The sequence below is a fragment of the Microcaecilia unicolor genome, chromosome 12, assembly GCF_901765095.1.
Source record: "Microcaecilia unicolor chromosome 12, aMicUni1.1, whole genome shotgun sequence".
Taxonomy (NCBI): Eukaryota; Metazoa; Chordata; class Amphibia; order Gymnophiona; family Siphonopidae; genus Microcaecilia; species Microcaecilia unicolor.
Genome location: NC_044042.1, coordinates 110,224,984 through 110,250,520, shown reverse-complemented (window position 1 = coordinate 110,250,520; position 25,537 = coordinate 110,224,984). Strand labels below are relative to the sequence as shown.

At 47.8% G+C, this 25,537-nt stretch overlaps 1 protein-coding gene across 1 annotated transcript in view; it reads left to right on the top strand.

Annotated features, from left to right (window-relative positions):
- RND2 (Rho family GTPase 2) overlaps nt 1-25,295 on the top strand; it is a 156,136-nt gene extending 130,841 nt beyond the window's left edge. The window contains exons 4-5 of the mRNA XM_030220583.1: nt 15,680-15,814; nt 24,199-25,295. Of these exons, the coding sequence (XP_030076443.1) occupies nt 15,680-15,814; nt 24,199-24,447 (384 nt within the window). The 3' untranslated portion in view covers nt 24,448-25,295. The remainder of the gene's footprint in view (nt 1-15,679; nt 15,815-24,198) is intronic.
- The last annotated feature ends 242 nt before the right edge of the window (nt 25,296-25,537 follow it).

Sequence of the window (25,537 nt, the reverse complement as noted above, 5' to 3'; positions counted from 1 at the left end):
CCAGCCAGGGCAGAGATTTTCAACCTTTCTCACCTCACATCACACCTATACGGCACTAAAATTGTCAACGCATATCCCCTTCACAAAGAGCCCCTTTTACTAAGCCACGTAGGTACCTACGCAGACACCCGACGTGCGCCAAACTAGACTTCCTGCCTGACTACCGCGTGGCTCTTGCAGTAATTTCATTTTTGGCGTGCATCCACAAAATATTTTTTATTTTCGGACGCACGTAGGTCATTGACCTAGAGGTAAAGAATTTGGGTGGTAGAGACCCAAAATGAACGCGCGGCAATTTTGATTTTGCCACACGTCCATTTTGGGGGGAAAAAAAGAAGCCTTTTTTTTACAGGCGCCCTGAAAATGATTCTGCGCCCGGCCAAAACCCGCACCTACACTACCACAAGCCACTTTTCAGTGTGCCTTTGTAAAAGGACCCCAAAGAGTCCAGCATTTTACCTTCCCCCACCCCCACAGCATTTACCTTGTCTTCCACCCAATCCCACCAAAATTGTCCAGCATCTCTCCCTCCTGTCTCCTTCTTCAGCCAGCAACCAGGCATCTCCCCTTGTCTTTCTTGACCGCCCTCCCCAATATGTACCTTTTAAAAGCTTTCATCTCTAGCGGTCTGTGGCAGGGATCAGCGATTTATACAGCCTGCTTGTGCCAATGCCGGAGCCTTCTCTCTTATATAATTTCCTGCTTCCATATAGGCGGGAAGCGTCAGATTAAAGGCTGTATGAATCTCTGCTACCAACCACTAGAGTCAAGAACCCAATTTTTGGGTGGGCCAACAGGTTGGATGGGTGGGCATTACTTACACCTTTTTTGAAAGAGAAAAAACAGCAACCATGCTCTGTCCCTACCCCGCTCCCCATAACTTCAATGAGGGTTGCAGTGCAGGCTTCAGTGGCTGCAGACCATTTGAGAGCTAAGGGCAGTACAAAAGACTGCACGTCAGCCCCATTGAGCCATGGTCCTCCAACACACATATGGTATTGAAGCCAAACACATTCTGTATCCAGAGAACCTCCTGGCCCTCCACCAACAATGGATACAGAGCACAGCAAGGACATTTCCCCATAAAACTCATCATACAAAGAAATTTTGGTTTCTAGTGTAATCTCAATAACAGACATAAATTAATTTTAAAAAAAATCTATAAAACAAAAGTCACTCAGAACCCACAGCAAATCTGTAATGCCAGCACTAATTTCCAAAAACAAGGATCCTACCTATGAAAAGGAAGTGAAGCTGGAAACTACAGGCCAGTAAGCCTCACTTCGGGTATTGGAAAAGTAATGAATTTACTGGAAGCCAATAAGTTGCAAGATCCGAGACAACATGGTTTTACCAAAGGGAAATCGTGCCAAACGAATCTCATTTAATTCTTCACTTACGCCCAGGCTGGGCTGGCTCTTGAGGGTCATGTCACGGCTCACAATGTCAGAGCCATGGCTGCGTCAGTGGCCCACTTGAAGTCAGCCACTATTGAAGAGATCTGCAAAGCTGCGATGTGGTCATCTGTCCACACATTCATATCTCATTACTGCCTGCAGCAGGATACCCGACGAGACAGTCGGTTCGGGCAGTCAGTGCTTCAGAATCTGTTTGGGGTTTAGAATCCAACTCCACCCCCCTAGGCCCATGTTTTATTCTGTTCCAGGCTACACTCTCTGTTAGTTGGATAAGTTTTTAGGTCAATCTCAGTTATGTCCTCGCCGTTGCGAGGCCCAATTGACCATGTTTGTTGTTTTGAGTGAGCCTGGGGGCTAGGGATACCTCATCAGTGAGAACAAGCAGCCTGCTTGTCCTCGGAGAAAGCGAATGCTACATACCTGTAGAAGGTATTCTCCGAGGACAGCAGGCTGATTGTTCTCACAAACCCACCCGCCTCCCCTTTGGAGTTGTGTCTTCCCTTGTCTTTGTCTTGCTACATACGGGACTGACGAACACGAGCCGGTTCGGCCGGGAAGACGGCCGCGCATGCGCAGTGCGCATAGGCGCGCGAGGGCTAGCAAAGGCCTTTGCTAGTGAAGATTCCGATTGGAGGGGGCTGCCGTGGACGTCACCCATCAGTGAGAACAATCAGCCTGCTGTCCTCGGAGAATACCTTCTACAGGTATGTAGCATTCACTTTATGTCTATGGAAGGCACGTCATTAAGCCCACACTTTTTCTTGTTCCCCTTTTCCAAAAAACTGATCAAGATTGTCTAGGGTGGTCCTCAGAAGCATATTTATTTATTTATTTATTTTATTTATTGCATTTGTACCCCACATTATCCCACCTTTTTGCAGGCTCAATGTGGCTTACAGAGTGTTGTTATGATGCAGTCATTACATGATCTTAGATACAGTCAATAATAAACTAAGGTAGGTAATTTAGATGCATCTGAGTAGTTTGGGGAATAGTTAGTGAGGATGTCCTTAGTAGGCTTTGTTGAAGAGATGTGTCTTCAAAGGTTTGCGAAAGCTGGTTAGGTTATCCATTTTTTTTCAGGGCCATGGGTAGTGCGTTCCAAATCTGTGTGCTTTTGTACTCAAAAGTAGTAGAGTATGACTGTTTGTATTTAATTCCTTTGCAGCTGGGGAAGTTCAGATTGAGGAATTTGCGGGCCGATCTTTTGGCATTTCTAGGTGGTAGGTCCACTAGGTTTAACATATAAAGAGGGGCGTCTACGTGGATGATTTTGTGGACGGTTGTGCAGATCTTGAACTCAATTCGTTCCTTGAGTGGTAGCCAGGGTAGTTTCTCTCTTAGTGGTTTTGCTCTTTCGAATTTAGTTTTGCCAAAGATGAGTCTGGCTGCGGTGTTTTGGGCTGTTTGGAGTTTTTTAATGGTCTGTTCTTTACAGCCTGCATACAAAGTGTTACAGTAGTCCAGATGACTTATTACTAATGATTGTACTAGGGTACAGAAGATGTTTCTTGGGAAAAAAGGTTTTATTCTCTTGAGTTTCCACATTGAGTAGAACATTTTTTTCGTTGTATTCTTCGCGTGGGTATCGAGTGTGAGGTATCGATCAATGGTGACTCCAAGAATTTTCAGATTCTCTGAGATAGGGAATGTGCAGTATGGTGTGGTTATGGTAGGGTAGTTGTTTGTGTTGTATTGGGAGGTGCGGTCTGTCCCAGAGTAGTGCTGGGCAGACTTACACGGTCTGTGCCCTGAAAAGGACATGTACAAATCAAGGTAAGGTATACACAAAAAGTAGCACATATGAGTTTATCTTGTTGGGCAGACTGGATGGACCATGCAGGTCTTTTTCTGCCGTCATCTACTATGTTACTATGTTACTATGACTGGGTGACCGGAGAATTGAATCATGGACGTGCTATAGACGTGATCTACTTAGATTTCAGCAAAGCTTTTGACACGGTTCCCCACAGGAGGCTCTTAAATAAACTTGACAGGCTGAAGATGGGACCCGACGTGGTGAACTGGATTAGGAACTGGTTGATGGACAGACGCCAGAGGTCTTCCTCACCTCCCCCCCCCCCCCCCCCACACAAGTCCAGCACCCTTCCCTTCAGCCCACTCCCCTTGCAGGGCCAGCAGAGACCACTGTCTTCCTCACTCTCTCCCATCCCCGCCGCAGCGCTTGTATTCAACGCTATCGGCGCTGCCTCCTCCTGCACCTCATAGTCTCCGTCTCCCACCCCCGCAGCAGCGCTTGCAATTTGCTACCAACGCTGCCTGACATCAACTCACAGATGCAGCGCCGACGACCTACTCTGGGACCTTCCCTCTGCCGCGTGCGTTCTGCCCTGCATAAACAGGAAGTTGAATCAGTGCGGCAGAGGGAAGGCCCCGGAGCAGGTCGTCGGCGCTGCATCTGTGAGTTGATGTTGGACAGCGTCAGCAGCAAATTACAAGCGCTGCCACAGGGGTGGGAGACGGAGGCTGTGAGGTACAGGAGGAGGCAGCGCCGATAGCATTAAATGCAGGCGCTACGGCGGAGGGGTGGGAGAGAGCAAGGAGACACGGTGATGGAGGTGAGGAACTCTTCAATCTGGATGGACCTGAGACAAAACTGGGCGGGCCTGGGCCCATCCAGGCCCGCCCCTGCTCCATTCTGGCACAAATTAAGCTGGCTCAACTCCCGTGGCACACCTGAGGATCAGTTGTGGCACACTGGTGGAAAATGCTGAGCCATTGGCTAATAACCAGACTGCAGCCATGCGGGTGCTAAACACAGTACCAGTCACCCTTCCCTAGATACGATGCTTGCTCCATACTGAGTGTGCTCAGCATCCACAGAGCTGGCTTGTACGTTTGCAGCAGCCCCTGAGCACCCCCAGTCTGGGCCAGTAGTGTGTTCTTGAGGATCTGAGATTGGGAACTCCCTCTGCTCCCCCTTATTCACCACTTGTGGGCCAATGCTCAAAACCTATTGCCAGCGCTAAAGACAATTAGCGCTGGTATTAGTGTGCCGCCCAGTGCTCTTATGGTTTCAGTGCAGGAGCTGAAACCAGTAGCACAGACCAGAGGCGTAGCCAGACCTTGCAGTGGGAGGGGCCAGAGCCTGAGGTGGGTCTGCCGCCTCGCCATTCCCCCTCACCTCCTCGCTGCTCCCCCCGAAAAAGCAAATACCTTTGCAGATGGGGGTCCCCAACCCCTGCCAGCCAAAGCCTTCTTCAGCGCCAGTCTCTGGCGCAGCCGCGTTCGCTGCCCTGCCCTTTCTTGCTGATGTTCTGTGCATGCTCCTTTACGTGAAACGTGCAGGATGTCAGGAGGAAGAAAGAGCACAGGACAGGGAATGTGGCGCGCCAGAGACCGGAGCTGAAGAAGGCTTCGGCTGGCGGGGGTTGTGGACCCCTGCCAGAAAACCAGGGGCCCGCACAAATATTTTGGGGGGGGGGGGGGGGCCAGGCCCCCATGGCCCCAACTAGTTACGCCACTGACACATTTAAATGTGGTCATTTAGTACCCCACCGGAATTCTTTTAAAAACACAAAAATAAAATAAAAACCTCTGAGGTGCATTTAGCGCCAGAAAAAATGTCAGGTCCAGGACAGCGTTAGAAGGGTTTTTCTGAGAGAAGGGGCATCTAATGACACCTCTTCCATCAACACGACCACCTGCCCCAAACAGGCTTTCCTGCTGCTGTGCCCCTGTGACATGCTGTGACCCCCAACCCCCCCCCCCAAAAAAAAAAAGTGGAAATAGCCCTGGTGGTCCAGTGGAGCCCTGACCCCCCCACTTTCCATAAACTTTGAAAAAGCCCTGGTGGTCCAGTGGGACCCCTGGCCCAGTCTGCCCCCCCTCCAAATCTATCTGGTAGTCTAGTGGTGACACCCTCAACCCCTCATACCAGGGAAGGGATGCCTCCTCGCTCTGGGTGCATGCACCCTGCCCATGGGCGTAGACTGGGGGGGCGAGGGGGGGCAATGCCCCCCCAAATGCAGGGCCGGCAACAGGCAGCTCTCCCTTCACCCCACCCTCTCCCCGTTCCTTCTCCTCCCCCCCTGGCCCCCCCCCCCGTGAGCCGGCTCTCCTCCCTCCCTCCGTATCCGTCCCTCACCGACCTGATCTTCGAATCCTTTGCCTGCCCGCTAGGCGCTAGCGCTCTCTCCCCTGCTGGTTCGCGCTTTAAAAATGGCCGCTGAGACTTTCAGAGGCGGCCTCGCGAGAAGTCTCGGCGGCCATTTTGAAGCGTGAACCGGCAGTGGAGAGTCAGCGCTAGCGGGCCGGGCAGGTGAAAAATTCGAAGGTCGTTGGTGAGGGACGGATCCGGAGGGAGGGAGGAGAACTGGCTCGCTGAGGGGGGGGGGGAAGGAACGGGGAGAGGGCCACTGGGCATGGGGGCAGGGGAGAGGAGGGTCACTACTGGACTGAGTGGATGGAGGGCAGGGGAAAGGAGGGCCACTGGGTATGGGGACAGGGAAGAGGAGGGTCACTACTGGACTAAGTGGATGGAGGGCAGGGGAGAGGAGGGTCACTGGGTATGGGGGTAGGGGAGAGGAGGGTCACTGCTGGACTGAGTGGATGGAGGGCAGGGGAAAGGAGGGCCACTGGGCATGGGGGCAGGGGAAAGGAGGGTCACTACTGGACTGAGTGGATGGAGGGCAGGGGAAAGGAGGGCCACTGGGTATGGGGACAGGGAAGAGGAGGGTCACTACTGGACTAAGTGGATGGAGGGCAGGGGAGAGGAGGGTCACTGTTGGACTGGGTGGATGGAGGGCAGGGGAGAGAAAAGAAATGCTGGACATGGATGGAGGGGAGGAAAGAGTGAGGAAGGAGATGAGATGAGGGAAAAGGAAGAGAGGAGAAAAACTGCACATGGATGAAGAAAATAGGCAGAAGCTGAGGACCAGAAATGAAGAAGAAAGGAGGAAAGGAAAGAAATAAATGGAAAGGAAGCCCTGGAAACGGAGTTAAGAGGACAGATAGCAGCAGAATCAGATACTGGGCCAGCATGATCAGAAAAACAGTCACCAGACAACAAAGGTAGAAAAAAATGATTTTATTTTCATTATAGTGTTTGCAATATGTTCTTTGAGAATCAGGTGCTCAACATTAAAAGTTTATATTTACTTATTTATACCCCCCCCCCCCCAGGCTCTCTCCCCGGCTATAGCCAGCTCTGCAATTTGGGGGGGGCGCAGAGGGGGACTGGGGGGAGAGCCTGTTGTTAAACATTTGCCAGCACACCACTGCCTGTCGCCAAACCCGCTGCCTCTCTGATTCAGTGGCTATCCATTGGCAAACGAACACTGGTTATTCCCAAAAAAGCCAGCTCTTGCTCCCTTCCTTCCTCCATATTAGCATAATTTGCATATACATATATGCAAATGAATATGCTAATATGCCCCGCCCCTTCCTTTGCCCCCCCCAAATGAAACAGTCAAACTACGCCTATGACCCTGCCCCACCCAGTGCATCCTAGAATGCACTGGGTGGGGCCTATCTACCATAGAAGAGAAAAACTCCCTTATATGGTAGTTAGGCCCCACTCAAAGCATCCCAAGAGGCACTGTGTGGGGCAGGGCTCTGCCATTGTGATGACATCCTCATCTCTTCCCTCCTGCATCGTATCAGATATGAAGGGGTTTGGGGGGGGGGCGTCATCCACCAGGGTAGACCGGGGGGTGGGGGGGGATCTTGGGCTGGGCTAGGGTCACACTGGACCACCAGGGCTTTTTCAAAAAAAAATTGGGGGGTCAGTGTTCTCTGGACTCTCAGTGATTTATTTTAAAGGTTGAGCCGATTCTTGGGGGGGGGGGGGGGGGGGGGGAGAATGCCATGGGCCAGGTTTAAAATAAATGTATTAATAGAGAAGGGGTTGGGGTAAGGGACACTGTGGTATACCTTTTTTTTTTTAAGAAACGTCAACTTTCCTGTCAGCTCAGGCACTGATAGTAAAATTAGCGCAGAATAGTGAGCAGCTAATTACCACAATTTCAACATGATATTAATTTGCATGCTTATTATTCTTGTCATGCCATGGCACTTTTGCTGTTCTAGGTTCACTGTAGAATTTTATTCTACCACAAACCTTTGAGGGATGGAGGAAGAGATGGGGAGGAGCGGCTGTGATCACCATGTCCACAGTACCCTCAGCGCTCTGGTTGGCCTGAGAAACCGAGTCTGGTCTGGGAGGGAATACTGGAGCCATGACAAAGCAACAAAACACACTCTGCTACCACTGTCCTGATAATAAATTGTCTCCCTGTATCGAGGACTCAGTTTACTGGGCACGGTGCCTTCTGCCAGCGATGTATTTTAAAAAAATGACAATTTTCACCTAGCGTGCCCCTTCTAGCTTTTCCCTCTAGGTCTGCCTATACAGTTCAGTTGTGTCCACAGAGCATTAATTCTGCGCCTATCGATCCATAATGCCACTGTGGACAACCTGTGGGGGAGTAAACACATTTAAAGTCAATTTAGCATTAGAGGCCATATGTCCTCGGCTTTCACAGGGCTGGTAGGCTGCTCAGATCCAGCTGTCGAAATGTTAACTGAAGGCAAGACTGGACAACGGTGATTTAGGATCAAGGAGAAGACTGTTTTACCTCTTCACTTGCAAATAATATCCTCAAAAGACCTACAACAAAGTCCCATTGAATGGAAACCTCATTTACCCCAGATTTGGGGGTGACTATGGGTTCCCATCTTGCCTTGTATTTTTCCTTTTTGCCTTAGATATTTGCTCCCATTCTTCTCCCGAAAAGTCCAGATAGATTTATGTGCTTAAGATATGTGAGATAAATATTTCTCTTGGTTTTTCAGTCTTTTTGTTTTTTTAAAAGATCTCTTAGACTGATAACTGTAGTTGATTTTCTGAAGGGGGGGAGGGCACTTTTTTAACTTCTAAAGATGTTTTTTCCTCCTTCCAGGATGGTACGGCCTCTGTCTGTGGCAGGGGCATAGCTACGTGGGGCCGTAGATTTGGTCCTGGACCCCTTCCCCGCCGCCGCCTACTACCTTTGCTGGCAATGGACCCCAACCCCCGCCAGCCGAACTCCTCTTGCTTTCCGCGCAAGGCTTCGTTCTGTTTCTGTGAGTCTGATGTCCTGTACGTGCAGGACGTCAGAAACAGAACGAAGCCTTGCGCGGGAAGCTAGAGGACCTCGGCTGGCGGGGATTGGGGTCCCTCGCCAACAAAGGTAGGTGGGGGAGGGTTGGCGGTGGGAGGGGGGATCGAGAGGGTCGGTGGCGGGGGGGTGGGCAAAATTGGTGGGGAGGGGTTGGCAATGACGGGGAGGTGCCCCTTCCCCTGGGCCCTGGACTCCCCCTCCCGCCGAAGCCTGGCTACGCCCCTGGTCTCTGGAAGCCTGTTCAGTCTGGGTTGTGCAAGGCTGACAAGCCTATTTTGCACTGTGTAGTTTTAGAGAGCATTGCTGAGGAAAATGAGGTCCCAGCTAGAAAGTGACATGGGGACAGGGACAGAGCCCACGGGAATGGGGAGAAATCCCACGGAGATGGGGTGGGAATGGGACAAACTTTGTCCCCGTGTCACTTTCTACTTAGAAGCCTGTTAATGAACTGGACTGTTGTTTGTTTGATTGATGCAGACGACTATATTTTTATTTTTGGAAAAAACAAGCAAACATGGTAGCCATAGCTAGCAAAACTTGCATGGGGGATCCTGTAATCCTGCTACCAGCACATCTTCTAAGAAGACATCTTCTGTTGCAGGAGGGACTGTGGAAGTCAGGAGAGCTAGACTGAATCCTGAGAGCGTTGATGACTTCTTATTCATCCACAGATTAAAAAATCATAACAGTGCTACATAGGGCATATTTCTCCCCTCTAGGGCATACAGAACTGGACATTTTAACAGGGTGGATTAGGATTCCTTGGGATAGTTGGGGTTGGAAGGGTAGAGGGTGGTGGTGGTAGGAAGGTTTATTATAGTTGCTCATTGTTATTATTGTTTTCTATTTGTAATTTATACACAACAGTTACACAGCACATTCTTTTTTTATACTTTAATTAAAAGATTTAAATATAAAATCGTGTTTGAGGCTTCTGCAGATGAGAGCAGAGTCCACGGGGCAGAGACGGGGACAGAACCTGCGGGGATGGAGATGGGGACGGGACAGGGATGGAGATTGGGCCTTTGGGGACGGAAATAGAACCAACGGGGCGGGGACAGGAACAAATTTTATCTCTGTGTCATTCTCTAATCCCAGCAGAGGGCAGGGAAACTTGAACTAAACATTTAGGTCTTCTGTGTGCCAAGGTGAAGGGTGGCGCTGACTTTTTGGTGCAAAAGACAGAAACTGCTTTTCTGTTTCAGAGAGGTTTTATTTGTGGGGGGAGGGGAGAGACAGGGCTGGCATGGTGGTGGTGGTGGTGAGGGGGGGGGGGGGGGGTGTTAATGCAGACAGAGCAATTTTCATGGGCCTCTGTGCCCCCGAACTTGCCTTAAGCTGAAGGTGCCAGAGCCTGCTGGTGGGCTTTGGGCTCCTGAAATATCTGCCCCGGACCACAGCATGTGTAACACTGGCCCTGGGGACAGGAGAAATACAGTCTGGGTCTTTTTTTTTTTACTTTAAAGCATATAAAGAGGAGGGAGCCTGCCAGTTACCCGTCCAAACTGTGAGATTGTTGCTGGAATTTCTGGTAGCACAACCCGACTTTTCTTTCTCTGTGTGTGAGGTAAACTGTAAAATGAGTTCAGTGTCCTTTTCAGTGATCTATGACTTAAGAAATCTCCTCCACTGTTCCTGACATAGAGTGGGCAGGATTTGAGCTGTTTACTTCAGTTATTAAGTGTGGCTTGGAGGGACTGGTGATGCCAGATAATACTGGGTATTCATGTTGCCATTTTAAAGAGAGTATTTCATCGTGAGCAAATTCAAGTGTCGACCAAAGTGAAATGTCCCCAGGCATAGCGTGGTACAATCTCTCTTCTGCTGCACTTCGTAGATGGAGAAAAATTAGCTATTATTTTTATTAAAGAAAAAGTAATGTTCTCAGTTGGTTGGGGGGCTTGGTGAACAAAGATATCCTTGCTCTGCCCCTCCCCCTCTCCCGCCCTCCCTTGCTGCTGCAGGTCTTATATATTTTTTTTAAAAAGCTGCCAAGTTACCCAGTTTCAGACTGCAGATTTTGTAACAATCCTGGATTTCTGACCACTCCATCCTACTACTACTACATAAGTACATAAGTACATAAGTAGTGCCATACTGGGAAAGACCAAAGGTCCATCTAGCCCAGCATCCTGTCACCGACAGTGGCCAATCCAGGTCAAGGGCACCTGGCACGCTCCCCAAACGTAAAAACATTCCAGACAAGTTGTACCTAAAAATGAGGAATTTTTCCAGTCCATTTAATAGCGGTCTATGGACTTGTCCTTTAGGAATCTATCTAACCCCTTTTTAAACTCCGTCAAGCTAACCGCCCGTACCACGTTCTCCGGCAACGAATTCCAGAGTCTAATTACACGTTGGGTGAAGAAAAATTTTCTCCGATTCGTTTTAAATTTACCACACTGTAGCTTCAACTCATGCCCTCTAGGCCTGGTATTTTTGGATAGCGTGAACAGTCGCTTCACATCCACCCGATCCATTCCACTCATTATTTTATACACTTCTATCATATCTCCCCTCAGCCGTCTCTTCTCCAAGCTGAAAAGCCCTAGCCTTCTCAGCCTCTCTTCATAGGAAAGTCGTCCCATCCCCACTATCATTTTTGTCGCCCTTCGCTGTACCTTTTCCAATTCTACTATATCTTTTTTGAGATACGGAGACCAGTACTGAACACAATACTCCAGGTGCGGTCGCACCATGGAGCGATACAACGGCATTATAACATCCGCACACCTGGACTCCATACCCTTCCTAATAACACCCAACATTCTATTCGCTTTCCTAGCCGCAGCAGCACACTGAGCAGAAGGTTTCAGCGTATCATCGACGACGACACCCAGATCCCTTTCTTGATCCGTAACTCCTAACGCGGAACCTTGCAAGACGTAGCTATAATTCGGGTTCCTCTTACCCACATGCATCACTTTGCACTTGTCAACATTGAACTTCATCTGCCACTTGCACGCCCATTCTCCCAGTCTCGCAAGGTCCTCCTGTAATCGTTCACATTCCTCCTGCGACTTGACGACCCTGAATAATTTTGTGTCATCGGCGAATTTAATTACCTCACTAGTTATTCCCATCTCTAGGTCATTTATAAATACATTAAAAAGCAACGGACCCAGCACAGACCCCTGCGGGACCCCACTAACTACCCTCCTCCACTGAGAATACTGGCCACGCAATCCTATCTCTGCTTCCTATCTTTCAACCAGTTCTTAATCCATAATAATACCCTACCTCCGATTCCATGACTCTGCAATTTCTTCAGGAGTCTTTCGTGCGGCACTTTGTCAAACGCCTTCTGAAAATCCAGATATACAATATCAACCGGCTCCCCGGCTACTACTACTTAACATTTCTAAAGCGCTACTAGGGTTACGCAGCGCTGTACAGTTTAACAAAGAAGGACAGTCCCTGCTCGAAGGAGCTTACAATCTAAAGGACGAAATGTAAAGCTGGGGCAGTCTAGATATCCTGAATGGAGGTATAATGGTTATGTGCCGAAGGCGACATTGAAGAGGTGGGCTTTGAGTAAGGATTTGAAGATGGGTAGGGCTTGGCGTAAGGGCTCAGGAAGTTTATTCCAAGCATAGAGTGAGGCGAGGCAGAAAGGGCGGAGTCTGGAGTTGGCGGTGGTGGAGAAGGGTACTGAGAGGAGGGATTTGTCCTGTGAGCGGAGGTTTCGGGTAGGAGCGTAAGGGGAGATGAGGGTAGAGAGGTAATGAGGGGCTGCAGATCGAGTGCATTTGTAGGTTAGTAGGAGAAGCTTGAACTGTATGCGGTACCTGATCGGAAGCCAGTGAAGTGACTTGAGGAGAGGGGTGATATGGGCATATCAGTCCTGACGGAAGATAAGCCGTGCAGCAGAGTTCTGAACGGATTGAAGGGGGGATAGATGGCTAAGTGGGAGGCCAGTGAGGAGTAGGTTGCAGTAGTCAAGGCGAGAGGTAATGAGAGTGGACGAGTGTTCGGTTGGTATGCTCAGAGAGGAAAGGGCGAATTTTGCTGATGTTATAGAGAAAGAAGCGACAGGTCTTGGCTATCTGCTGGATATGCGCAGAGAAGGAGAGGGAGGAGTCAAAGATGACTCCGAGGTTGCAGGCAGATGAGATGGGGAGGATGAGGGTGTTATCAACTGAGATAGAGAGAGCAGGGAGAGGAGAAGTGGGTTTGGGTGGAAAGAAAATGAGCTCGGTCTTAGCCATATTCAGTTTCAGGTGGCGGCTGGACATCCAGGCAGCAATGTCAGATAGGCAGGCCGATACTTTGGCCTGGGTTTCCGCAGTGATGTCCGGTGTGGAGAGGTAAAGCTGGGTGTCGTCAGCATAAAGATGATATTGGAAACCATGGGATGAGATCAGCGAACCCAGGGAAGAGGTGTAGATTAAAAAAATACTGCACTGTATTGGACAAGCAGCACTGATTTCATTGGGTAGGATCAGGCACTACAAATCCCACACTGCTTTGGGATGTAAGTTCAAAACCAGGCCTGGCCCAAAAAAAGTTTCAAGTCTGGAACTGGGTAACTTGGCAGCTCTGAAAAATTACCTTTTGTAGTTTTGCTTGAGGGCAGGGAGCTAGGGCTGCCCACTGGTTTCACATTTGTCCAGTAGGTCGATTCAGGCCTGGGTTTACCCCATTACATGCAGAGACTTCTAGTTCTGATTTCCCCATTGCAGTACCTAAGAAAAGCAAGACTTCAAGTCCCAATATGCAATGGGGTAAATGCAGGAGTGGACAAATGTCTAGGGGGACTAGGGCTAGGAAGATGGGACTTGATATACCGCTTTTCTCTGGTTTTTGCAACTACATTCAAAGCAGTTTACATAGTATTTGTACTAGTACTTATTTGTACCTGGGGCAATGGAGTGTTAAGGGGTCCTTTTAGTAAGGTGCGCTGAAAAATGATACATGTTTTGGGTGCATGCAGAATTATTTTTTAGCTCACTTACAAAAATTGCCGCATGTCCATTTTGGGTCTGAAGCGGTATGGTCTCACACGGTAACCGGCCCGGTAATGGTCTATGCGTGTCAGAAAATAAAAAAACTATTTTCTTCAGACGTGCGCCAAAATTGAAATTACTGCTGAGCACACATATGACTTGGCCAAAGTGGGAATTGAACCCAGTTCTCCAGGATCAAAGTCCACTGGGCTTCTCCTCTGCATAAATTGTTAGCTCTGATTTTGGGGCTGTATAGTACCTGCTCTGGGGCAAAGAGGCCTTTCACTTTTGCTCTAGTTTACTTGCCCATCTCAAAATCTTTAGCGTTTCCAGCCCCACTGCGCTCTCTGCTTTTCCACAGTCCTGTCCAGCATGTTAGTCATGCTGTTTCCTGTACACAGGGGTCTCTTCTACCAATTTTGGACATTACATGCAAAACTCTTCACCTGTGCAATCAATTTTTACACCTCAGTCAGGTGACTTTCCGTGTCTGTGTAGAGCATTCTACCAGGTTGTGAAAATGTGATAGTCAAAGAGCTTAGGGGCCCTTTTACTAAGCTGTGTAAGCGTCAATGTGGGCCTAACGTGGGCCAAAATGGAATTACCGCCCGACTACCATGTGGCTCTTTCAGTAATTTCATTTTTGGCGCGCATCCGATTTTTGGACACGTGCCAAGTGACATTTGACGTGCGTAGGTCATTACTGCCTGGTTACCACGTGAGACTTTACTGCTAGGCCAATGGCTGGTGGTAAGGTCGCAGACCCAAAATGGACGTGCGGCAATTTTGATTTTGCTTCGTGTCCTTTTTTGGCAAAAATTTAAAAAGGCCTTTTTTACAGGCACGCTGAAAAATGGATTGGCGCACGCAGAAAACCCATGCCTACTCTACCACAAGCCATTTTCCAGCGCATCTTAGCAAAAGGATCCCTTAGCAAATTATAATTCAAATTTTGCATATAAAAGATTTTTCAGCAAAATCCACCCCCTGTATTGTGGTATTGGGAATGTCAGAGGCCAGTTGGCTACCTGTGTGGGCTGGCATATTGCCTGCCCCCACCCCCTCCCCGTATGCCCTTGCTTTTCGTATTATATTGTTCAATTGTTGGAAATATGTGCAGGGATGTGGGTCTTTCCACAAGTATATTATAAAGTATGTTAACTTATAATATACCTGTAGATAAGAAATCCACTTTGTGGGTAGGACTGCCATCTCCCAGGCCAATCCATAAGGGCTGCTGCAGGCTTGGCTTTTTCTCAACACTGCACTGCCTTAACTTGTAAGTTCTGATTTCCCTCAGAAAAAGAAGACTACATTTCCCTGCATGCAGTGGGGCAAAACCAGGGCTGGGCCAGCTTCTGTGTGTTGATTTGATGAGGTGACAAACCTGTTTGTGGAAGGTTCTCTGTATTGTCGACACGATAGCTCTTGCCTGTTTGAGGTTTTGTAAAATAAGGAATACTATTCATAAGATGCTTTTCCTCCACTTACAAGAGTTAAGGGGCTTAAAAAAAATGTTTTTCTCTTCTGAGCGCTCAGACCCCCTAGAATCTCAGTCTTGTCTCCTACACTGGAGTGTAAATTTTAAGGGGTTTCAACGTTAGCTTCAGAACTTAGTACAAGAACAGTGCTGGGCAAACTTCTATGGTCTACGCCCTGACAGTGACTGAACAGATATGGATGGGCTTAAGTGTAAATTTTAAGGGGCTTTGACGTCAGCTTCAGAACATTTAGTACAAGAAGAGTGCTGGGCAGACTTCTACGGTCTGTGCCCTGAGAATGGCAAGGAAAAATCAAACTCGGGTATAAAGTATCACATACCATGTAAAATGAGTTTATCTTGTTGGTCAGACTGGATATACTGTGCAGGTCTTTATCTGCCGTCATTTACTATGTAACTATGTTAGTCCTCAAGAGCCACCAATGGGCCAGGATTTCAGGATCTCCCTAATAAGTATCCATGAGAAACTATTGTACACCTATACTACCTCCATTTTATGCAAATCTCTTCATGCATAATCATTAGGGTATCCTGAAAATCTGACCTGTTGACAACCCTAGAGGACTGGGAGTGAAGACCAAGGGCCTAGAACAGCCTAAAACCAAGGCTTCTGGTGTTGGCCTGAGCTTTTACAAATAATCATTGGCTCCATTTTCTAAGACTGACTCTGTTTTGTCTCTCACCCTTCAGTGGCAGGGAGAAACGCAAGAATTCTGCCCCAATGCCAAGGTTGTGCTGGTGGGTTGCAAACTAGACATGAGGACCGACCTCAACACACTCCGTGAACTCTCCAAGCAGCGGCTCATTCCAGTCACGCATGAACAGGTGAGATGCTTCCCTAAGCTTTGCTCATTAAGGCCCAATGGCGTGATAACAACGAGCTCAGGTCAAGAGCTGACCCTTGTGCACATTGTTTTACAGTTATAAGGCACATTCACTTGTATTTCTGCAATGGGTTCAGCTCCATTTTGTTTGTCATGTGTTAAAGAGCATTTAAAGGCTGGTTGTGCCTTCCAAGCCTGGAGCTGCCCTGTGTAGCTTCAGATCTTAACGCAAGTGGCCTAGAGGAATCAAAGAGGATGGCACAGAGCCAGGAAATGGGCTTCAGGCCAAGCTGTTTACTTCCGCAGGTGCTGTAATATTTACACAGGGCTTTAGGAGTTACAGCTCATTGTATTTTCATCCTTTTCCCATTATGCTCTCTCCCTGACTAAGAACAGAAGTGCATTTCACACCAGCACCGAAGTGCGATCCAACCTGCTGATTATGAGGCTCACACCACGGCAGAGTGTAATTAACTCGCAGGATTCAGTTCCAGTGAGTTTACAAATCATGTAGGGTGCATCTTTCCAATTCATTTACAGTTAAAATGCCATAGGTCCTTGTTGCTTTCTGTTTTTTCCCCCCCTGCTTGTGAGTGGAGGAGTGGCTTAGTGGTTAGGGTTGTGGACTTTGGTCCTGGGGAACTGAGGAACTGAGTTTGATTCCCACTTCAGGCACAGGCAGCTCCTTGTAACTCTGGGCAAGTCACTTAACCCTCCATTGCCCCATGTAAGCCGCATTGAGCCTGCCATGAGTGGGAAAGCGCAGGGTACAAATGTAACAAAAACAAACAAAAAAAAAAAGGTTCTCTTTAATTTTGTGCACCCCCTCCTATTCCTGTGGGAGCCAAACAATGCTTTCACTACCCTTTCCTTGAAGAAATATTTTCTGATGTTCTTCCCAAGTCTAACCCCCTCACAGTTTCATAACCTGACAACCTGTTCTTAATGGCAAATGACATTTAATGTAAGCAAGTGCAAAGTGATGCATGTGGGAAAGAGGAACCTGAATTATAGCTACATCATGCAAGGTTCCACGTTAGGAGTCACTGACCAAGAAAGGGATCTAGGTGTCGTCGTTGATGATACGTTGAAACCTTCTGCTCAGTGCTGCGGTGGCTAAGAAAGCAAATAGAATGTTAGGTGGTATTAGGAAAGGAATGGAAAACAAAAATGAGGATGTTATAATGCCTTTGTATCGCTCCATGGTGCGACTGCACCTCAAATATTGTTTTCCATTCTGTTTGCCGCAACTCAAAAAAGATATAGTGGAGTTAGAAAAGGTACAGGGAAGGGCAACGAAAATGATAAATGGGATGGGACGACTTCCCTATGAGGAAAGGCTGAAGCAGCTAGGGCTCTTCAGCTTGGAGAAAAGATGGCTGAGGGGAGATATGCTAGAGGTCTATAAAATAATGAGTGGAGTGGACGTGAATCATTTGTTTACTCTTTCCAAAAATACTAGGACTAGGGGGCATGCGATTAAGCTACAAAGTAGTAAATTTAAAACAAATCATAGAAAATGTTTCTTTACTCAACGTGTAATTAAACTCTGGAATTCATTGCCAGAAAATGAGGTAAAGGCGGTTAGCTTAGTGGGGTTTAAAAAGGTTTGGATGGCTTTCTAAAGGAAAAGTCCATAGACCATTATTAAAATGACTTGGGGAAAATCCACTGCTTATTTCAGGGATAAGCAGCATAAAATGTATTGAACTTTTGTGGGATCTTGCCAGGTATTTGTGACCTGGATTGGCCACTGTTGGAAACAGGATGCTGGGCTTGATGGACCTTTGGTCTGTCCCAGTGTGGCAATACTTATGTACTGATATAGTTTTCTTTCCTTTAAGCATCCAAGTGTCTTTTGTAATGTCCTCTATTCTCTAGGTATTTGGATTCAAAACTTAGATATTTACTAATAAAATAATTTGCATACACCCTTAAAGAACCTTGGTACATGTGAATAATCCATCGGATTGCCCATTTTTATAATTGGGGCAAAGTTTCCTGATACTAAGCATCAGTATGTTAACAGAGCACTGGGACGTGGTTAAGAAGACAGGTTCCATTGTAAATCCTGACATAGGAATATTTTGTATGTCGGAATGGTCTTTAGCTAGTTCTAAGTATATTTTCATAAAGAGACATAAGAGGGTGACTGTGATGTAGCTGTTTTCTCTGGTACATTTACCAGGAGCCAAATGGCCAGTTTTTGTAACTAGCCTCCTTCTACTTAGCCCCCAGGCATGGCTAGTACAAAGTATATAGTACATCTGTTGGTTCAGCAAAAATGTCTCTTTCAGAAGCAAGAGAACCCCTGTGGCACTGTTCTGTAATGTGTGAGGCGTTCTGGGCCATAACCAGGGGAAGCACAGCCACAGAGCGAACCTTCAGACAGTTCCCAGAATTGGAAGACGGGAGGGTTCATCCGCTAAATGGCTGCTCCACTGTAGGCTTCAACTTATTTTCGAACAGGGGGGTGGAGAAAAAGCAAAGGAGCAAAAATCTGGCCCTTGTGTTGCCTGTTTCCTTTTTTAAAATTAGTGGTGTGTTGTTTTTTTCCCATTATTTTTGAAAATAAAGGGCACAGAAGTACCTGGTAAGCTGGTTTACATATTATATACAGGTACTTGTTTTGTACTTGGGGCAATGGAGTCACAAGTATCTGTAGTAGGAATTAAAATCTGGAAAGACCAGCTGAAGAACATGAATAGTCATCAGAGTTTTGTGCTGCATTGTTTTGTCACTGGGTGATAGCATTTTACATACAGAGCTGATAAGTCTCTGATTTGATTCACCCCCCTCCCCCCCGAGATGAATCCTGTAAATTGGGACTGAAACCCGCCAATTTTTTCTGGTTGTAGAAGCCCGGGGGGGGGGGGGGGGGGGAGGCAAAATTCCTTGTGCCCGGGCCTCCAAGCGGAGCCCAGCACGAGGGTCTCTCTCTCTCCTGCTCCTGACGGGACCCGAGTGATCGTGTCCTGATAGGAGCAGGAGAGAGAAAACTCTGGCGCCGGGTCCCCCTTGGAGGCTGGGGAAGACCCGGAGCTTCTTCCAGTGCTGCTCTTCTGCCCATTGCTTGCTGAGTGGCTGCTTTTCCTCTCAGGTGCACATGCTCGGTTTTGAAACCGAGAATGCCCTGAGAGGAAAAGCAGCCGCAGGGGCAGGCAGTCAGCGCAGAAGATGTCTTCTGCTGGCAGGACCCCGAGATCCCTGCCAGCCAAGGTATTTAGGCAGCGGCAGTGATCGGGGGGGGGGGGGGGGGGGCGGCCGCAGATGATGATTGGGGGGGGGGGCAGTAGCAGCCCTGCCCCTGGCCCGGGGGCAGTGGCCCTATCCCGGGCCCAGTTCAGTCTCTCAACGGCCCTATGTACAGCTTAGTATTTTGGCAGCAGAGTGATTCACAACATGGATTTAAAAGGATGCTTCCACATTTTGTCACCTGTGATCAGGGTCCCAATGGCCTGTTAGCTGCACCCCTCCCCCACCCAGTAAATCAATGGAAAGTTGCATTTTGCTTTTCCTTTCCAGGTTGGCTACAGGTCATCGAGGAATTAATGAGCCCAGACAGTTCATAATTTTATCCTACAGCATCTATAGTATATATACTCTGATTCTCTATTCCATCAATGTGATTGTAGTTGTATTATATTGTAAGACACATTGAGCCTGCAAATAGGTGGGAAAATGTGGGATATAAATGCAGCAAAATAAATAAAATAAATAGTACCGTTTACTTCCTGAGGAGAGATGTTTTTTTTTGAAGTCCTGTAGTTACCATGGTTTAAAATGTGAAAGGTGATGCTGCACTGTTTGGCATTAGAAGTCCATGCACACAATCCTATCGATGCAAGAGAAGCATTAATACATTATGAATAGCTGAAGAATGATTTCATTGATACTATTAGCAATTGAAACAGGGACCTAATAGAAGGTGCATATCCTTAGTCCAAAAATTAAAAAAAAGAGGTGAAGACATGAAAAGTAAAATGTATTAAGACAAAATTAAAGGAGACCCAGGAATAAGACCAAAAATAGGCTGCACAGGCATTAAATGGCAGATACACTTGTACTGCAAAAGCAATCTGTAGCTTTGCAGTAATGGTAACTGGCTTCTTTGATAACTTTCATCTTTGTTTGTTCTATGGCTTTCTCTTTCTGTCTTATTCCCAACTCTCCTTTTTTGTGTGTGGGTTCTGGCATTTCATATCTGTGCCAGGATATAAAAGAAAGGAGAGCTGAGAATAAGGTCACTCTTCTACAGTTGCTGTGGTGAAGCTCTACTCTTTCGCAGTGTACAGTGTATTCATGCTTTTCATTTATCAGTGCAACAGCTGCACAAAGCTCTTGATAAGCCCAGCAGCGTCTCTCAGCGTCCTGATGGTGGAAAGAGCTAAGCATGAGGTATTGCCAAAGTATTACTTGTCAGTATACAAACTGGACAAAACAAGGGCCACTTCTAAAATATGCCCAGAAACGGCTCCTGGCCGGTTGAATCGTCTGTTCGGGGCTTGACACAAAAAGTCTAGACACCTGCCTGGGGTTACCCCACAGCCACATAGAGGGTCTATCCCCAGCACATCTCAGGTCCACCTGCACCTGCCACTTGTGCTGTATACTAGACCCTCCTCCCACCAACTGGGTCTCAACCGCCTCTGGGCAAGTGTCCCACTCTCAAATTATCCCCAGTGATTTCTAGGGTACTGGAGGCCACACTCCCAGTGGTCCCACAGTTCACAGAAAGCATTCATAGACCCAACATACAAACTGCCAGGATTCTTTATCGGACCAGACAACAGAGGCAATAAACTGAATAGTGTTTATTGTCTTAAAAATATTGAACAATGAATATAAAAAATGCAATCAGCAGAACAATAACAGGTAACTGAAATATAGATCAATTATAACACTAACAAAACATTTGCTTACTTTCTAAAAATACCTGGGACGATCAGGACATATAATTGTTCACTGAGTCTCAGCAAAGAGAGCCTGCTCTCTTTTCTTCCTGGCCAAGACTGGGGAAAAAGCCAGTAAAATCCAAATGAAATGAGCTCCTGGGCCAATCAGAGCCCAGAATAACAATCTTTGATTCCCACTGCTGCTTCTTAACCCTCATTGCCCCAGGTATGAATAAATACCTGGGGCAGTCTGTAGTATACCTTCAAACCTAGTTCCCCAGGATCAAAGTCCGCTGCACTAACCACTAGGCAACTCCTCCACTCCTTAGTGGTTTGTGTTCATCTGTATGTCTACGGAGATGGGGGTGTGCAGACACCCAATTTTGGGTGGGCCTGGGCCCAAGATGGGTGGGCAGAAGAACCTCGCCCCGCCCCACAGGTGATTTGGTCTCTCCTTCTCTCGCCTGCATGCCATATGGTCTCTCAAACATCCCCCCTCTCCCGTATACCTCTTAAATAGCATATTTTCACCAGTAGTGAGCAGCAACTAATACACACTGCTCATGTTGGCCCCACACCCTTCCCTCTGATGCAACTTCCTGTTTCCACCTAGGCAGAAATACATCAGAGGGAAGGCTGTGGGGCTGGTGCGAGCAGTATGTATGTCACTGCTCACTGCAGGCGAAGATCTGCTACTTACAAGGTATTCAAGAGGGACATTTGTTGGGAGTTTTCGGCTGGTGGGGCTTGGGGATCCCTGCCAGCCACATCATAGGTATGATGTTATTGAGTGGGCCTGAACCCAAGCCCACCCTTGGCTACGCCACTGACCCCACCAGGCTCAGTCTCCCAGAGAGGCTCCTGGCACAGCAAGTTCCAGAAGAGAGGCAAATCTAACCAATGAAGTGAGAGAGAAGCAGAGGTGTGTCATATCTTAAAGCACATGCTCACTGTTGCCAAGGTTGCGGTTTTCCCGCCCAATTGGGCGGCTTTCCGCAACCCACTGCAGGAAATTTTTGCGGGTTGTGGTGGGCGGGGTTAGTGATGGGGGCGGGGCTGATGACGGCAGGGGCGGGGTGATGACGGCAGGGGCGGGGTTTTGTGTGGGAAATTTTTTTTCAATCTGTCAACCCTTCTCCCACCCTTCCCTGGCACCTCTACAACATCTGCTGTGCTGTTTTTATGATTCTTATATTCCACTAAGTTCAAAAGAGATTCTAAGCGGATTACGAACAATGAGTCCTTCAGGAGAATTTACAATTGCATATCTAATACATTGAAACTAAAACAAAACCCATCTAGCCCTAGTCTGCCTTCTAAAACTAGCTATAACTAACACTAGTACCCTGGACCTAGTGGTTTCTGGCTACACTGATGTCTGACTCCCTGCCTCAGCCTGTGTTTGTCCTTGTTCCTGGTGGCATCAGGATCGACACTTGTGGTCCCCATTGCCCATGTCTTCTAGTCCTGCTCTGCTGCTTCAGCCAAGGAAGGGCTGTGCCCCGTACCTTTTGGCAGCGATGGCCCAGAGCTATCTCTGCTGAATCATGGCCCAGTGGTGTAGCCAGACCCAGTATTTTGCATGGCACTCCGTAGCACCCCCCCCCCCCCAAGATATATTAAAAAAAAAATTATGGCTTTTTTCACCTACCCCACATCAACATCTCTCCTCCTCTGCGGTGTCCTGGCATCTGCCCGCCCATCGCTGAACCCCGTTCCTCCCTAGTGGGTACGGCGCCTGCAGTGATTGCTGCCTGCACCAGCCCTGCAGGCTTCCATCGGCTGGGTCCCACCCTCGCTTTCATCATTTCCTGTCTGACGGGACCCAGCCGATGGAAGATTGCAGGGCCATAGGCAGCAATAATTGAATCACTGCAGCTGCCGGGGATGCCTGTAAGGTACACCAGGGAGGGACGGGGTTCAGCAACGGGCGGGCAGATGCCAGGATGCCGCGGAGAAGGAGAGATGTTGATTTGGGGTGCTGCCGCTGGGTGGGGCTGACCCAAGAATCAGGCCCACCCATAGCTATGCTGTTGCCATGGCCCCATCACTCAGATTTCGCTCTTAAGAAGCATTTATGCAGCCTAAGATGATCATTAAGTTTGTCAGCTGGATCCGGATTTGCCCAACAGGGTTGATCCAGTCCTGGCTTTACCCCATTGCATGCAGGGACCTGTAGTCTTGGTTTTTTAGGAAATGCAGGGAGGTAATTAGAACCACAAGTCAGGAAGGCAATGGTGTAAACCCAGGACTGGAACATCGCCGTATGTTGATCCTGTGGTGGGTGAAGGCAGAAACGTAGCCAGGTTTCCATAGGCACCATTTCATTCAAAATCCTGTACGGGGAGTGGCTGCTCCATTTGCACTGTACCTAGCTATGCCTCTGGATGTAGCATGTGTGAAGAGCGAGGGGTGGAGTCTGGTGTGTGTGCAGTTACCTAGTTCTGACAGGGAGATGTTTTGGTCAGGCCTGGTTTTGAATTTACATCCTAAAGCAGTTCCTGATTCTACCCATTGACATCAGTGCTGCAGATCTCATAATGCACCAGGATAGGGTATTAGAAACCTAGGAGTGGCCTGAAATCTCCCTCCTAGAGCTAGGTAACTTGGCAGCTGTGCTTGGGGGATGCGTGATGGATGAGGTGTTCCCGAGCAGGTACACCTGCACATCACAAATCGTTTATCATTTATTAAAATCTTGATATACCCCTTAATTTTGTAAAAAAGGTTGAAGCGGTTTAGAGTAGATATAGTGTGGTCTGGATAAGAGACTGAGAGAGATCAGACAGAAGGTAGATGCTTGAGAGAGAAGTGGGACAAGAGTAGATGATTGAAAAAGAGACTTTCCTGCTTCAGAGACCTAGCAGGAAAGTTGACTTCAGTATGTTACGTCCAAATACTACTTAACAGAGTTTCGGCAGAGCCCCGCTAATATGATTATATGTATGTAGATAGGTGGAAATATTGTTTGCCTAGATTTACTTCCTAGTGCCCTTGACATTCTGTTTATGATGTTTGGATGTTAACAAGGTTAAGTCAGGCCTGCTCACTCTGATACAGGTTAAGCTCTTTGACCCGTGCTGGGCCTCTCCCTCCTTGTGTTGAGAGCTGCTGTCTGCAGAACATACATTAAGCTGTCACCGAGCCCGTGGTGGCTTTCAAGTGCCATAGCAGGCTGTTTCATCTGGAGGCAGAGGTGATGTGGGCCTGCTAGGGAAGGCCAGGAATTGTAGGAGCCTGTAATTGGATGCTCGGAGCCTTTCAACATCCCCAGAGCCAGGCCGCTCATCTTTCAGAACGAGTGGATTTAAAGTTGGTGGGTGGCTGGTGAATCCAAGGACCTGGGCTAATTTTTCTGAGCTCAGCCATAGTCACTAACTGGAGAGGTTGGGAGGTGGGCGGAGGGGGTTGGTGGGGAAGAGAAAATGCTGCTTTCCACACAGAGTGCTGATCTTTTTAGCTTTTGTCTCCTTCCTCTTCTCCCTCATAGGCCAGCATGCTAGCCCGGCAGATAGGAGCAGTCGCCTACACCGAATGCTCATCTAAAGTATCGGAGAACAGCGTCCGGGATGTGTTCCACGTGACCACGCTAGCATCGGTGAACAGAATGCACAAGCACCTCAAGCGCAGCAACTCCAAGAGGGGACTGAAGCGGGTCTCTCAGATGCCCGGCAGGACTGATTTGTTGACGGGCACAGAGATTCGGAAGGACCGGGCCAAGAGCTGCTCTGTAATGTGAAAAACCAAACCAGCAACAGAACGAGAAAATGGACTGTAAATAATTAGTGTTTTATTGTTCATTTTTGTACAGTAACTGGTGAAGAGGGGAGGGGAACAAAAGGTATTGTACTGAAGGCAAGGCCAGTGTGTGTATCCAAAGCTTCATTTCATGCGCTAGGCCTGGATGGAGTAGAAGGAGGTGAGGATGAGACCTAATCTATAAAAGAATGGGGGATACTACGTAGGTAGCCCTCCTTCTCCCCTCTCCCCTTCCTGCATGAAGGTTGTGCATCTGATAGGTTGGTTGCTTGGAAGAGGAGCCAATCAGCCATGGGCTTATTCAGGTGTTGCCAAGCTTGTGAGTAAATGGTGCCAGGAGTAGAAAACAAGTGATCCTGGGGTTGTGCGTCTATACATATTATGAAATTATAGGGGTTTTTGAAACATAACCTTTCGTAGATCCATTTCCGATTCTGTAATCAATAAGGAAGATGGAGGGCGACAGTGTGGTACTTACTGGGCAATAGTCAGTATTATGCCATCCGACCTGCTTTTGGTGGGGTGCGGGTGGAAGCAGTTGGATTCTAGATAGTGGTTCCTCTACCCCCTTTTACCCCTGCCCCCTCCCCCTCATGAAAAGTTATTGGCCCTTTGGGAAGGAATTGTCACTTTAAGGGGGACAATATTATTGGCCTTCACTGCTTCCTTTGGGGAGCAGTTTTATGCTGTAGGACTCGGTAATAGTCCGGGTTTTTCTGTATGCATACATATATATACATATTTCTTTTATATGTAAATATATACAAAGCACGTGTTAACATGTATTATATTTCTCTGTATATGAATGTGTGTCTGTGTGTATATATATATATATATATATACATATATATATATATATATATATATACACACACACACACACACACACACATACATTCACCAATAAACACACACACACACACACACACTTCCCCGCCCCCCCAATATAATATGTGGAAGTCGAATGAGTCAGGCAGCTGTATAATTCGGTACATATAGTAGAATGAAAAAAAGGACAACAGACTGTGATTAGCAGCAAAGTACTGAAATTGCTCACCAGGCACAAGGCA